Here is a 14,018-nt window from a genome sequence, read left to right as displayed (position 1 = left end):
TTAGTCTAACTAGTTTCTTATGCAAAGTCGTGGAAAGAATTATCATGAAAATGATTAACAATGACATAGGAAACCTTCAGACACTTGACCCAAACACGTTTGGTTTTGTCAACGGCAGGTCATGCCAACTGAGCCTAATGGACTTCTTTGAGGAGGCCGGCAAAGCAATGAATAAGGGCAAAATGGAGTATACTGCCTACCTTGACCTAGCTAAAACATTTGATACAGTGCCTTACTCTGGCATTCTAAACAAGTTCAAAGAATCAGGCATAAACCTCTATGCAACTCACTGGATAGCCAGCTATCTCACAAGACCCAGGAAGGTAGGACTGGAGAGACCGCCTCCACTAAGATGCCAGGCACTAGTAAAGTCCCCCAGGACTCTGTGCTGGGTCTGCTCCTCTTTGGCATCTAATTTTTGGAAACCAATGCCAGTGTCAAGGGCCTCTGGCTTACCAAGTTTACAGATGACTGCAAATGAGGGGCAATCATAGAAAAACCCCCAAATACTAACATCTTACAGGAAGGTCTAACACAGACAACCTGACTAGTTCCAAAAACACAGTTTAAAATGCAATTCCAAGAAATGCTTAATAGTATCTTTTGACAAATTGGACACCCAGGGAAACTACTTCATTGACAAAACACCCCTAAAAGTAGACACCATTGTCATGGATTTGTGGACTCACATAGCTAGTACCCTGGCTTTTGACTGTGTCTTTGGTTGTAAGAAAATCATTCTGTGCCACTCAACATATAAGTAAGGGCATAGTATCTAGGTCCAAGGAGATATAACACCACTGTACTCAGCCATCATCTGACCCATCATTGAGTATAACAGCCCCCTCTGTATATACCTCTCCAGGCACATGCAACAAATGGAACATCCACAGAGGTTTCTCACAAAAAAAATACAGGGTGTAAGCACAATATCCTATGCAGATTGCCTCAATGCCCTATCTCTATACTGTGTACTCTAACTGTGTATGTTTCCTACAGACTGCTGGGATGTGATATATGCCTGGCCTACAAGGCATTCTTGGATCCTGCTCCAATGGACCTTTTGCATAACCACTAAACAAACAGCACCCAGACTACTAGATCTAAGTTAATTGTGGACACTTTGCTTGCGACATAAATAGGACATGTTCATGGGACAAGTACATACCTCAGAGAATCCCCATTGCCTGGAATAGGCTTCCCATCCATGTGAAGCAGAGATCATCCCTAACCCTATTCAAGTGCAACCTGCATCAGTGGATAGGAAATTGGAAATTCACCCCTGATCTAACACCTACGTCTATGATGGACCAAGGCAGACATTAAATCATGCCCTAACATATGTAACTCTTGGGATACATTTGAGTAACATGGCTAGGCTTATAAAAGTCCCAGTAGTCATTAGTCTGGTATACACCTATGAACCTATGAATTCTGTCCCCTGTGTGTTTACATCCCATTCATGTTTCTTTGTGTATCATGTTCAGGCTACTGTGCAATATCAAAACATTGTTCTTTCATCAATACCATTAACTTGGATAACTTTTTCTATAGAGTGAGGCCATTAGGATTAATTGCATTCATATTTTCTAATGACTTACATATTTTACTTTATCCATGTGTATACTGAAAGTGCTTTGAAAGAAGAATCTTATAAGGTTTTGAAAAACAAAATGTTTGTGCCAGGGCTGTCTTAAATTTCAGTCTGCCATTAATCTTCTTTTCATGGAATGTGGAACTATAAACTAACCACCTACATGTATACACACATATGCAGACACCCATGCATGCTCTCACACACACACGTGTATGAGCACACACACAGACAGACACACACACACACACACACATATACACACACACACACACACACACACACACACACACACACACACACACACACACACACACACACATACACACACACACACACACACACACACACACACACACACACACACACACACACACACACACACACGTCTACTTCACAAGACTGACAAACCAAAAGACTAAATCCCCAGGGGGCAAGCCACCCAGCACCCCTCACCCCTGCTAACTATATATACCAACTCCAAGATCCCACAACAGTGGAGAAAGAGTAAATTTCATCATTCAGTATTTTGAATTTTCAGTCTTTTGGTGTTTCAGTCTTCTGAAGTAGACCCACACACAAACACACACACTCATATTCCCAAACATACACGTGCAGTCACACACATCAGTCATCCAAAAACAAACCCCTCCCTACATTCACTCACTGTCAACACACACACACACACACACACACACACACACACACACACACACACACACATCAGACTAGCAATCCACTGCCTAACCCGCATAGTGCATCCAGCTAGGCTAGACAGAGAGGCATGCACGCACACGCGTGTACACACACACACACACACACACACACACACACACACACACACACACACATAGACACACATGCATATACTGTCACATCTCCACCCCTATGGCTTCACTGGGCTTACCTGGTATAAAATTTTACTCAGCCGAGTGATTCTCTGAATCACTCACCTTAGTAGTTTGTGACTTGTGAGTGTTTCTGGTGGAGAGAGCACATAGCTAAGTTGCATTAACCATTCCTCTGGACTGCTGCATTTGCATGTGGCTTCACCTGCATGGCAGCTCTTCATACCAAGGCCCTTATGAGGGGAAACCTCATAAGACTTCCCCATTGAGATAAGCCTTCTGAATCCCAGGAAATGTCCTTTGGTCAGATATGCAAATGTTAAAACATGGTATTTTATTGCTGCTTAGGTGATAGTCGGCTGTACCTCTTATGTTCATCCTAGAAACCTGAAGCAGTTGGTCAAGCTGATTTTCTTCCTTCGTTGGGCTCATTACTGGCTACATACAAATGACAAAAAAATTCATCCAGTGCAGAAAATAGATATCAGTGATTGTTCCCGGTCAGCAAATCAATGAATTGTAGTAAATCATAATGCAAAAACACACTGTTTCAATGGCCTATGAAATTCAGATATCTTATTCTAAGTTTGACATTTGATGGTCATGTGTCATGCATAATCCTAGGTTGTTTGTTTTAATTCAGCCCATCAGTTCATCCATTTTCTGTATCTGCTTTTTTTTGTTGTAGGGAGCTGGTGTCTGCTCCTGTAAACAGCAGGCATAAGGCAGGAAGTTGTGCTGGATAGGACATCAGTTCATTGTAGAACACATAAACACTTGTACGCACATCATACATACCTGGAGCAATTTGTAAAGTCCTTAGGTTTTGGACACAGACAGAATATGCAAACTCGCCATAGAAATTACTCAACAGAACCTAACCAAGTGCTGTGGGAAAGCAATACCAACTGTTACACCACTATACTATATAGCCTGCCATTACAATTATATGTCTAACATCGAGACTATTGTAAAGTTGCTTACTTTATTAGAGAGTGAGACTATCCTACCGCATCTGTCACTATTTCACAACTCCATTTTGTTAATACGTCTTGTATGAGAGTATGAGGTAACAAAATGAGGATCGGTAATGGCCAGGCATAAATGGTCTTGTGACTCACTTATGTTGTATTTCTTATGATCCTTTGAACCAATGAACCTCAGACTTGTGCAACTTTTAGCAGCAGCCATTGAAGAGGTGGCTTACCATCAAAGAATATATATATATATAAATATATATATATATATATATATATATATATATATATATATTCGTTCTTCTTTCGGCTTTTCCCGGTTAGGGGTCGCCACAGCGGAACTCTGGTCCGCTAATGATTGGCAGTAGATTTCTTTTACGGTGCCGAGGTGCCAGCTCAACACCCAACCTTCAACGAAGGCACGCCCATTCACGCACGTCTTTCGAACACCACTCGACTGCGGGGAGGACATGCAGACTCCACACAGAAGGAGCTCCAGCCGAGAATCGACTGGGAGAACCTCTTGCTGTGAGGCGACAATGCTACCGCTGCACCACCGTGGCTTATATGTATGTATGTATATTGAACATGAGTAGCTGAAGTATTTTCTTATATATAGTACAGTTCACTGAGTGATAATTTACCAAGCCATCTCTCAACAAGTCAGAAACAGAAAGAACAGCTCATTCAGAAGACAAATCCACCAACATCCTTATTCATCCAGCACCATAAACATACCTGTTTTTACAAGGGAGCAGTCTCTCATAACCATGTCTAAAGGATTGTGGTCCATACTGCCCAACTTAATTATTCTAACTCTGAGGCTGCCATTGCTACTGCAATTGACACTTAAATATTTTATTATACCTGTATTATAAGTAGATGTATTTTCTAGTTTGCACATTACCACCTGAGGATTATGCATTCATTAATCTATCATCCTAGAGTTCAGACACTGAATTGCATTTTACTTAAATGAATGATTTCCATTCCCATGTTTCTTGTCTCCATATTTACCATCCCCGTGTCACTACTGCTAGTAGTTAACAGGGCCAAGCTAAAGACCGTTTTGATGCTTTGACAAATCTAGCAGTTTTAAAAGGAAAATACACAGGAATTGACAGTTTTGTAAAATGTCAAGAGCTTTTGAAATAAATTATGTAAAGCAGTAAAAAATAGATAACTAACTACAGTGTTTTATGTCTTTCTCTTTAGGTCTGGGAGAAGCTCTTGTTTGCTGTTTGTTTTTTTCATGCTCTTGTTCAAGAAAGGAAGAAGTATGGTCCTTTAGGGTGGAATATTCCCTATGGGTTTAATGAGTCAGACCTTCGGATAAGTATTAGGCAGCTCCAGGTAATGTTTTATAAATATTGTGTTTTGTGCTATCACTTCTGCCCGCTGTACTAAGAGTTCTGTCTAGAAAAAAGTAAATAATGTCTTGTGAGACCTAGAATGCCTTTGGCTTCACATAGTTTATTGTTTCTAGTACATTGCATTATTCATTTTGTCTTTAATAAATGTTATATATTCAGAAGTCAGAAAAGTAGTTAAATAACTAGGAGTCTTTTAATATAAAACAGTGGAAATGTACTGACTCTGTTTACTGTGAAATCCATAACAGTACTTTTTCATGTAATCAGATAAACTATTGTGATGTGAGTAACGAAATTACACTTTTTTACCAAAGAAAACACACATTGTCTTCATCTTAGAATGTGCTACAGTATCTTTTACTTATGAGTATTGCCTATCGTTCACAAATTAATTTGTCTAGAAGCCAAATCAATCAGACTCTTCAACAGAATGCATCACCCTTTTCTGTATTCCTGTACCACAAAGTTTTCAACTAAAGGCACATTTTGCTCCAGTTTACTTTGTGAAGTCACACCGGCCAATGTCTCATAGGTTTATGGCTTTGTAAATTTTATTGTCAGATTTGCTATCTACTAGCCTTCAAGAAGCTTTATTGTCATAAACCCATGTTGATATTTTCTACTTATGTGAGGTGTTGTCATATAGTAGGCTTTCTTTTGGTCTAGTTTACTAAAGCAATCCTTTACATAGCCTTAATTTTTATTTTACATAATAATCAGTAGCATGAATTACTATGGAAGCTCCAGTCAGTCATATTATTTTGACTTCTGTTTTGCTGTGTACAGTTTAGCACTTTTGCAGAAATATTGTGATGTAATTTTTCCTATGTTTTAGCTTAGTTTTACAGTTTCCTCACATTTGTAAAGATTCATAGGAGTTATAAGGTAATTTAGTTTCACAACCCTTAATGCTTTGCCAATACCCACCCTCAGACTGTACCTCCTTTCTCAAGTGGACTAGAGTCCTGTGGTAAATTTGTAGGTTTTCATCTAGTCACTTTAGTTCTATCTGAAAGATCATAATGTGTCACACTGCTTAACCAGCAGGGAAAGTTTACCACAGAGATGAGGGGCGCTACATAATGAATCTATGTCTCCATCATGTTCAGTTTACCTGCTGCTGAAGATTTACGTTACTGTCTTTCCTGTTTGTGGTGCTATTAGGCTTGCAGAGGTATAGCAGGGTCTGCAATGCCATGGTAGACAAACCACAACAAGCACCTCAAGAGTTTATAAGATAAGTAAAGAGATTGAGTTTCTAGCCTGTTTTTGGTAGCTCTGAGTCTTTTTAAACCAATATCTTCCAATTACAAACATTTGGGGCTTATCTAGTTGTTTGATATGTCTAATGAAGTACATCCTGGTGGGGGGTGGGGAGGTGGGGGCAGTGTACACAATGACTGGTTTTATCAGCCCTGAAAATACAAGAATGATAACTTCTTCAGATCTGGATGATATACTCCCAACTGTTAGATGTGCTAAGTAGAAGCACTTTCTGACTACAGTTGCTACATGATGATGATGATTGAAGGAGAAGGGGTTGTCAACCCAGGTTCCAGGCTCCTTGACTACATTTTCATTTTGTTTTCAATTATTTGTACTGTATGTATGCTGAGGGCAAGGACTGTTTGCCAAATGCAATGATATTCTATTTTCTCATGTTTAATTTAAGTATACAACAGAATCCCAGCTGGCGAAGGACAATAGTCTGTAGTGGTTCAAATAACAAAACAGAAGTAAAATAAACAGAGAACCCAGAAGGACTCAGACAGTTAAAGCCATATATTTAATTATAAAATAAATAAAAGATAAGCGCTTTTGGAAAGTTCATTCATCAGATCAAAAAACATTATGTGCTTAACCACTTTATACAAAGCATTAGCCAATCCCAAGCTCATATTCGAACCGCATCTCCTTGGTCTTCATTGTCATTGGTTCTCCGGGCCAGCACCCCAGGAACAGTTGTTTAATCATGTTCAATGTTTAAGCCTACATTCTCTCAGAATAGGTTTCAAATGAAGATATGTGTTTAGACCTGGGGGTTTATCCACTTGCAAGACTGCAATCCAATAAGCCTATTTCAATATACTGGATATTTACTAAGGAAAGTTTTTTTCTGAAGGATACAGGTGTCAGAGGGGATATTAACAACTACCACTTTCGCAGTCATATCCAGCTTAGTCAACCAGAGGTCCTGGTTCCTAGTCTGGATATCAGAGAAGTAAATGCCAAAAAGGATGGATTCCAACATAGAGCCCTGGAGAACTCCACTTTTACTTTCACACACTTCACATTACCCACATATACTCCAGATTATCTTCATGCTCTCAGATGAAGCACCTCCCACGCAAACTATATTGATTGTTTCTTTTAGCCAGCTTGTTATCTGTCTTACCATGGACGGATCTAGTTTTAGATCATTAGCTTTCTTACTATGCCCACATGTAATATAGTATCAAATTCCTTGGCCACATTGAGCTACCTGTATGAACAGCCCAAACACTGTCTACAGCCTGAGTGACCCTCTTGAAGAAGTTAACTAAATTTAATAGGCAGGAGCTCCCTTTAATGAAGCCAATTTTTTTAGGATCCTGTCTAATATGATTTTTTTAACATCTTTATTAAATTATCACTTAAAAGACAGGCAAACATACATTAACAGAAAATAAAACAAATCATATTAAATTATTTTCTATGTGCATACATTATATATCACATGTATTTACTTTGTAATTATCCTCAATTCAACATTACATAAGATGCTGAATTACTACCTTCCATTAAACCTCACACTTTTATTTCTATGTAATTTGCACCTTCCGTTTTCTAAAGATGTATCGTCCAGTTATTTTATGTCTTTTATAATATTCAGTACTTTTAATACAGTTGGCTTAGACATTGAGTTCCATTTTCTAGTAATTGATTTTTTGGTAGCCAACAGAATTAAACTTAATTAGGCCTAAATATGTTTAGGTAATTCAGATCCAGTATCCCAGGTCAAAAATCATGTCCTTAGTTATAACAATGCTCAACCAGTATTTCTGACAGAGTACTCTGAAAAGAATTTTTAAAATTTGCCAACTCTCTACACTCTCAAAACAAATGTGCCCACTTGCATATTTTCCCCATCACACCTCCAACATTTTCTATCTACTTAAGGAAAAATTCTTTGAAGTCTGCTTGGGGTGTAAAATACCTATGCAAACACTTCCAGGCAAAGATCCTAAACCTTCTGGATTTTGTTGCATACTTGGAAGCCATAAGTATGTCCTCCCATTCTTCTCTTTTAAATTGCTTTTACAGTGTCTCTTCCCAAACTTTTCTGACCTCATCTGATTGATTCTTATAGTTATCATGCAGTATTTTTGTGCCATACTAATTATCCCTTTTTTAACAGCTGCTTCTGTCTATGATTTGACTAAAATCCCCATCAGGACGGATCTTTCACTTTAGATTCCCCTGTCCCTTTCTTTTTGCCTATACTCTGATATCACTCCTTGGTAGAGAGGATAGTCTCTAGTCTATAATATCACTCCTTGGTAGAGAGGGTAGTCTCTAGTCTGTAGTCCAAATGTCTTCTTGGCCTGATCCCACTCTGTTACATTTTCCTTTCTAGTTACTTGCTGACAGTACCTTGGTTCCTTTGCCAGGTTTCTCCAGTAAATCCCAGCCCCCCTCTTGCCTGTTTTCTATACCCATAAATGCAGTTATCCCTATTAGCAAAATCTCAGTTTGCCATTCTCAAATTGGCTTAGTTCTTAAAATACTTTCTGCTACATTATGAATATAATATTCTGTATTATTATTGTTGTTATTCTCCTTAAGGATCTTCATCAAAACTGCACTACCTCTCTATTTCTTGAAATTCCTCTGCCTTATCACCATCCCTTTCAATTTTGAATTGTTACCTTCTGCTTGTGTTATGTGTATGAGCCTTAACTGTGTAGATCTAAAATATCCATTCAAATTATGTAATCCTGCACCACCTTGTTCTATTGGAAGTATTAACATATCCCACTTAACTCTTGCCCTCTCCCCTTCCCAGATAAATTAATTCAACTCTTTATTAATTACTGTCCACAACTTCTCTTCTGGTTGATAAAAATATGCTTGACTGGTATATAAAATTAAAGGGACTAAAAACATTTTCACTGGTTGTGTCTTACAATCCATATCCATAAAGAGGAGCTTCCAGTTTCTCAATTTTTGCATTATTTTTGTTAAGTTTCTTCCCAAATATCATTAGATTTCATTACAGAAGCCTTTTAATCCATATTCCTGAATACTCCATCTTTTTGTGTCCCTATAAATATGGGTATTGCTGGACCAGTTCTTGTTTGAGGACATAATTTACAGCTATAGCCTTTGTTTTATTTTCATTAATTGTATATACTGAAAATAGGTGAAACTATGTCAAAATGTTCCACAACTGATGTCCTTTTCTGGATTTATCAGTTATAAAATAATATCATCTGCAAATAAAGCCAACTTTTTTGATTACCATACCAATTCTATCCTTTCATTTTTGACTTTTTTATTTTCTTTGCCAGTGGCTCTAAATATAAAGGAAATAACAAAGGGGAAAGCGTATATCCTTGCCTTTTTCCTCTGTTCAAAAACATCTGATCAGAGAGAAACCCTCCCACTTTAATTCTTGCCTCTGATCCTTCATATATCCTCCTAATTAACTTTATTATTGTGACAGGGAATGCAAAGGCTTCCATTACCCTACTCATATAAAACAGCTTAGTCTGTTAAATGTTTTCTCTGTGGCAAGACCCACCAACAACAGTTTCATTTTCTTGCATACTGCTTCCCTCTGGGTCATCATTGTTCAGTTAATGTTGTCAAATTGTTGCCTCCCCTCCACAGAACCACATTGATCCATATATATCAATTTTGTCAACACATTTGCCGTAGACATAAACAAATTATAGTCATGGTTTAAAATTGAAAGGGTCTATATGAAGCTGGCTCTGATGGGTCTTTACCTTCCTTGGGTAATATAGCCACCACAGCTTTCTTCCAAACAACATTTTCCAGATCTTTATCATATATTTCCTTCCTAACCTCCAAACAAACTTCCACAGGAATGCCACATGTTCCTAGAGACTTTCCTGAAGGTTTGATTATATATCACTGTTTTGATCTCATCCCATCCTAGCTTAATTGCTAGTTGCTAAGCCTCATCTTCCTCTAACCTTGGCATAATTACATCTTCCATAAATATTTCCATTTGTTTCCTTCTTGATTTCCACATTTCTCAATTTTATACAAATTTTCATAAAATTTCTGAAATATCTCTAACCTCTACAGGATCTCCAGTTATTTTTCTTCTTATAGGCTCTCTATGTTTGGCAACAACCCTTTCTACTTTATGATGCTTAAATCATTGTGTTAATAGCTTTTGTACTGTGGAGTAATTATCAAAAAGTAGTTGCTTAACCACAGTCTTTCTAAACTCTTGCTTATTATCCATATGCTTCCTTATTTTCTGTTTAACACTCTGCACTTGTTCCTCTTCTTGTTCTGTAAGATTTCCTCTTGTTTGCCCCAGTAATTCCCATTACTTTTTAACCATAGCTCTCTTTCTCGTTTATTTCTAATTTGTTTTTAAACTCCATTATCATTTCATCCCACTTACTAGCTATAACTTCTGAAGATATTTATTGTCTTCCCTAATAACTCTTGAATAATTTCCACTACCCATTCCTTAAATTCCTCCCTTTTTAACAGGTAGGTGTGAAAGTGCCATTGTCTCATTTTTACTTTATTACCCTGCAATTTTATCTTAGTTTTCACTGATGCATGATCTGTAATAGTTATTGGCATATGTTGAAGCTTTCAAGTAAATGCAAACATTGCTGTGAAATGTAATTAAATGTGGTCTAGCCCAGTTATTGTACCTTGAGGAATAATATGTACATTCTGTCCAAGTTCCTAGTACAGAATTCACATCTTCTATACCAAATAGTTTCAGACATTTCTTCCGAAATCTACTGTGTTTTGTTATATTTTCTCTTCCAGGTCTGTGATATATCCTCACTATTGCAAATCAAGCTCTAGTCCCCACCTATAAGTAATATTCCCTGCTGAAATCTAATTGATATTAATTCTCCCAAAATTGTATTAAGCTCCATAACAGCAGTTTTTGGTGGAACATAAATGCATGCCCTCATAATCCTCCTCTCTTGCCAGTAGTCCCTTGCTACCACAAATCTACCATTATCTTTTTTCCTCTTTGATCACTATTGGAGTCCATCTAGAAATTAGTATGATTACACCAATTTTCCTTTGCCCCTGATATTCTGCTGAATATCCATGTTGAAAATTTTCTTTGTCAAAGTTGCATGCTTATGTCTTTCTAAATGTAGCTCCTGCAGAACTGTTATTAGCACTCTGCATTTCTTAATATAATTCAATACTCTTTCCTTTTTCTCTATACCTGTATGGCCATTTACATCCCAAGATATGATGGATAGAGTAGTCATCATGATAAAAAGAGATTGTTCCCACTTATTATACATGACAGTTTTTTAATGTGTATTTCCAACTTTTGTGTTACATTCACACATTAATGTTTGTCAGGCTGAACATACATACAGTTCACAGGTTCATAGGTAAATACTAGAGTATCAGTCTGGTAACTATTACAAGCCTAGCCAATATCCAGAGGTCAGAATCAAACCCTGTACCTTGTATCTATGAAGTTAAGACCTTAATCATTATACCAAACCTCCCTAAAGGAATGGCCCATTCCCAATTAGTTGTATCATCAAGTGCCCAAAATTTATGGCTGCACTTCCAGGCATTACCTAGCCTAAAATTAAGATTATCCTTGCTAAACTGCATACTACAACCTGTGCCCCACTTACACTGATTGCAGTTTTTTTTTCTTTGCTTATCTCTGTTTCCCTCTTAGATGTGAAAAACATCTTGTATGTTTTTAGAAAACATTGAGTTTTAGCCCTAAGAAAATGTACACTGGCTATCTTTAAATAAAACTAAATTGTGCACTGTTCCTTTAAAGGCATTAAAGTATTAAGGCTGTTAGGGAGGCAGCTATCTCTTATTCACTTCCCATAGTTTCAGACTATTTTTCACTGAACTGTACCTTTAAATTTTGTATTTCACACAACAGAAAATGTGCATAACACTCAAGATTAATTGTGTGCACCTGCAGACAGCTTGTTTCCATTGGCAAAGTACTTGGCAGTGAATCTTTGTCAATTTCACTCAGAACAGAGTTTACAGCTGCCGTCAGTTGCAGACTTCTTGACTCCAACTGAACATTTTCTAAAGAAAAAAATATCTTTGCAGTTGTAAGAAACTTAGCTTTTTTCATGTCTTTCATCATATAAGTCTAATATGATTTTTGGTATCATAATTGATGAGGCCAGTTATAATACAGTCCATAGCTTAACATATTAAATGCGTCAAGCTGATGGGTCTACAACTATGGGGGCCCATGATAGGGCCACCTTTATTGAGAGGCATCACCACTGTCATGCTCCATAATTTAGGAACAAATTCTGTTGCTAAGCTTAAGTTAAACAATTTGCAGACAGGTTTGACAAGGGCATGAATAGGTCTATTTGTTAAACAACTTGTATGTTCTCAGGTCCTACCGATTAAGTCTTTTTGGTCTTTGATAGCAATTTCAGAAAATGTTCCTAGGTGATAATAGAGAGTATGAATGATTCTGCTATATCTGGAAATTGGACAGATATTTCAGGTGTAAAATTTGCACTGAATTTGTTATCTAGTATATTGACATTATCTACTGGAGTTTATAATAAATTCTGGACATTGTTGAATATTGTTCCTTAGTTTCTTAGCATAGCAAAATAAGAATTTGTATCCTTAGCTTAAGCATCTAACTTAAGTTCATAGGTTGCTTTTTAGGCCTATTTTTTTTTATTAAATCCCTAATAATGTTTGATACAATCCTTATCATGTGGTGTTTTGGATCAGCTTTATAATTTGAGGGTTTTTCCCCTCTTTCTGTAAAGTTTATCTATGTTGGTGGACCACCAGGTTAGTTTATTTTTAAATGTCTCGTTATATTTAGCTCTTTTTTGGAACTGCCAATTCTCTGCATTTAGCTAAGTGAGTGCTGAATTCTTTTTTGTATATTACTGTTATGTTGATGCCAGAGCTGGTAGTAATATAGGTAGGTTTTTAGATATCATAAAATGATATGAGGTTTGCCCATTTGAAATCCTTAAATTCAGTGATACTTCTTTCAAGAGCTTTGGAGATTTTTAAAACAACTGTTACAAGTGTATGGTCTAGTTTGTCTGTTTAAGAGAGATCATGGGAATAGTACATGTATAGGCTAAATTTAAAATCTATAATATTGTGTCTCATAGTAGGTCTATTAACTGTCTATTCCAGTGAGTTTTTACTGATTAAGTCCAACTATTTCTAGGCATACCGTATGTTGAAGGTATTTGTGCTCCAGGTAAATGAGGACTAGTTTAGTGTCTCCAAAAATATTGGAATTCTAGTTAAGGAGTTTTTTGAGTACTTTTAGACCTTTTAACATGATCTTCAGGAGACATGAAGGGTGTCCTATAGCAGGCTGCGAGTTTTAGTTTGTCTTGTTCAGGTGAGCTGGGGTTTTGTGAGTTTTTTTTTGTGGGTCTTTGGGAATCTGCCTGGAAGTGATATGATCCTTGATAAATATGAAAACAACACAGTAGTTGCCATCAGGCCTGCATTTAGCTAAGTGAGTGCTGAATTCTTTTTTGTATATTATTAGATACTATCCTTGTAATTATTGTTCACCAATATGCTTAAGAAGTGCGATTGTGGAAGGGTTAGTCCTTCATCAAGCATAAACAGTTTTGCCTTTTTGTTTGAAAAAATTACTGTTTTTTAAAAGTGTAATGGGTAATGGTTTGCATCGTTAAAAAGATTTTAGACAGAAACAAATTTACTAATTATTATAATGCTGTTTTTCCATTTCCATTGCAACCATTTCATTTTCATCTACAAAAAGATTTTAAAAGGAAAAATATTTCCCATTATCAGAAAAAAATGGGCATTTTCTTTTTGACAATTCAGAAGTAACTAGAAAGAAAATAGTTGATGATAAGTTGCAGTATGATGAAAGCAGAAATGTTCAGAATAGCCAAGTGGTGTTGAGGCAGGTTGCTATTATATGCTATAAATGGGCTCCAAAATTCTGATTAGTGTGATTTGAGTTCATATTCACAGGAGA

General features: G+C 36.9%; 1 protein-coding gene across 1 annotated transcript in view; it reads left to right on the top strand.

Moving 5' to 3' along the window:
• DNAH12 (dynein axonemal heavy chain 12) overlaps window positions 1-14,018 on the top strand; it is a 4,520,724-nt gene that overhangs the window by 4,123,381 nt on the left and 383,325 nt on the right. The window contains exon 63 of the mRNA XM_044078497.1: window positions 4,635-4,772. Within this exon, the coding sequence (XP_043934432.1) occupies window positions 4,635-4,772 (138 nt within the window). The remainder of the gene's footprint in view (window positions 1-4,634; window positions 4,773-14,018) is intronic.

This window comes from Protopterus annectens, chromosome 7.part1, assembly GCF_019279795.1.
Source record: "Protopterus annectens isolate FY-2018-M chromosome 7.part1, PAN1.0, whole genome shotgun sequence".
Classification (NCBI taxonomy): domain Eukaryota; kingdom Metazoa; phylum Chordata; order Ceratodontiformes; family Protopteridae; genus Protopterus; species Protopterus annectens.
This window is presented reverse-complemented; position numbering and strand designations above follow the sequence as displayed.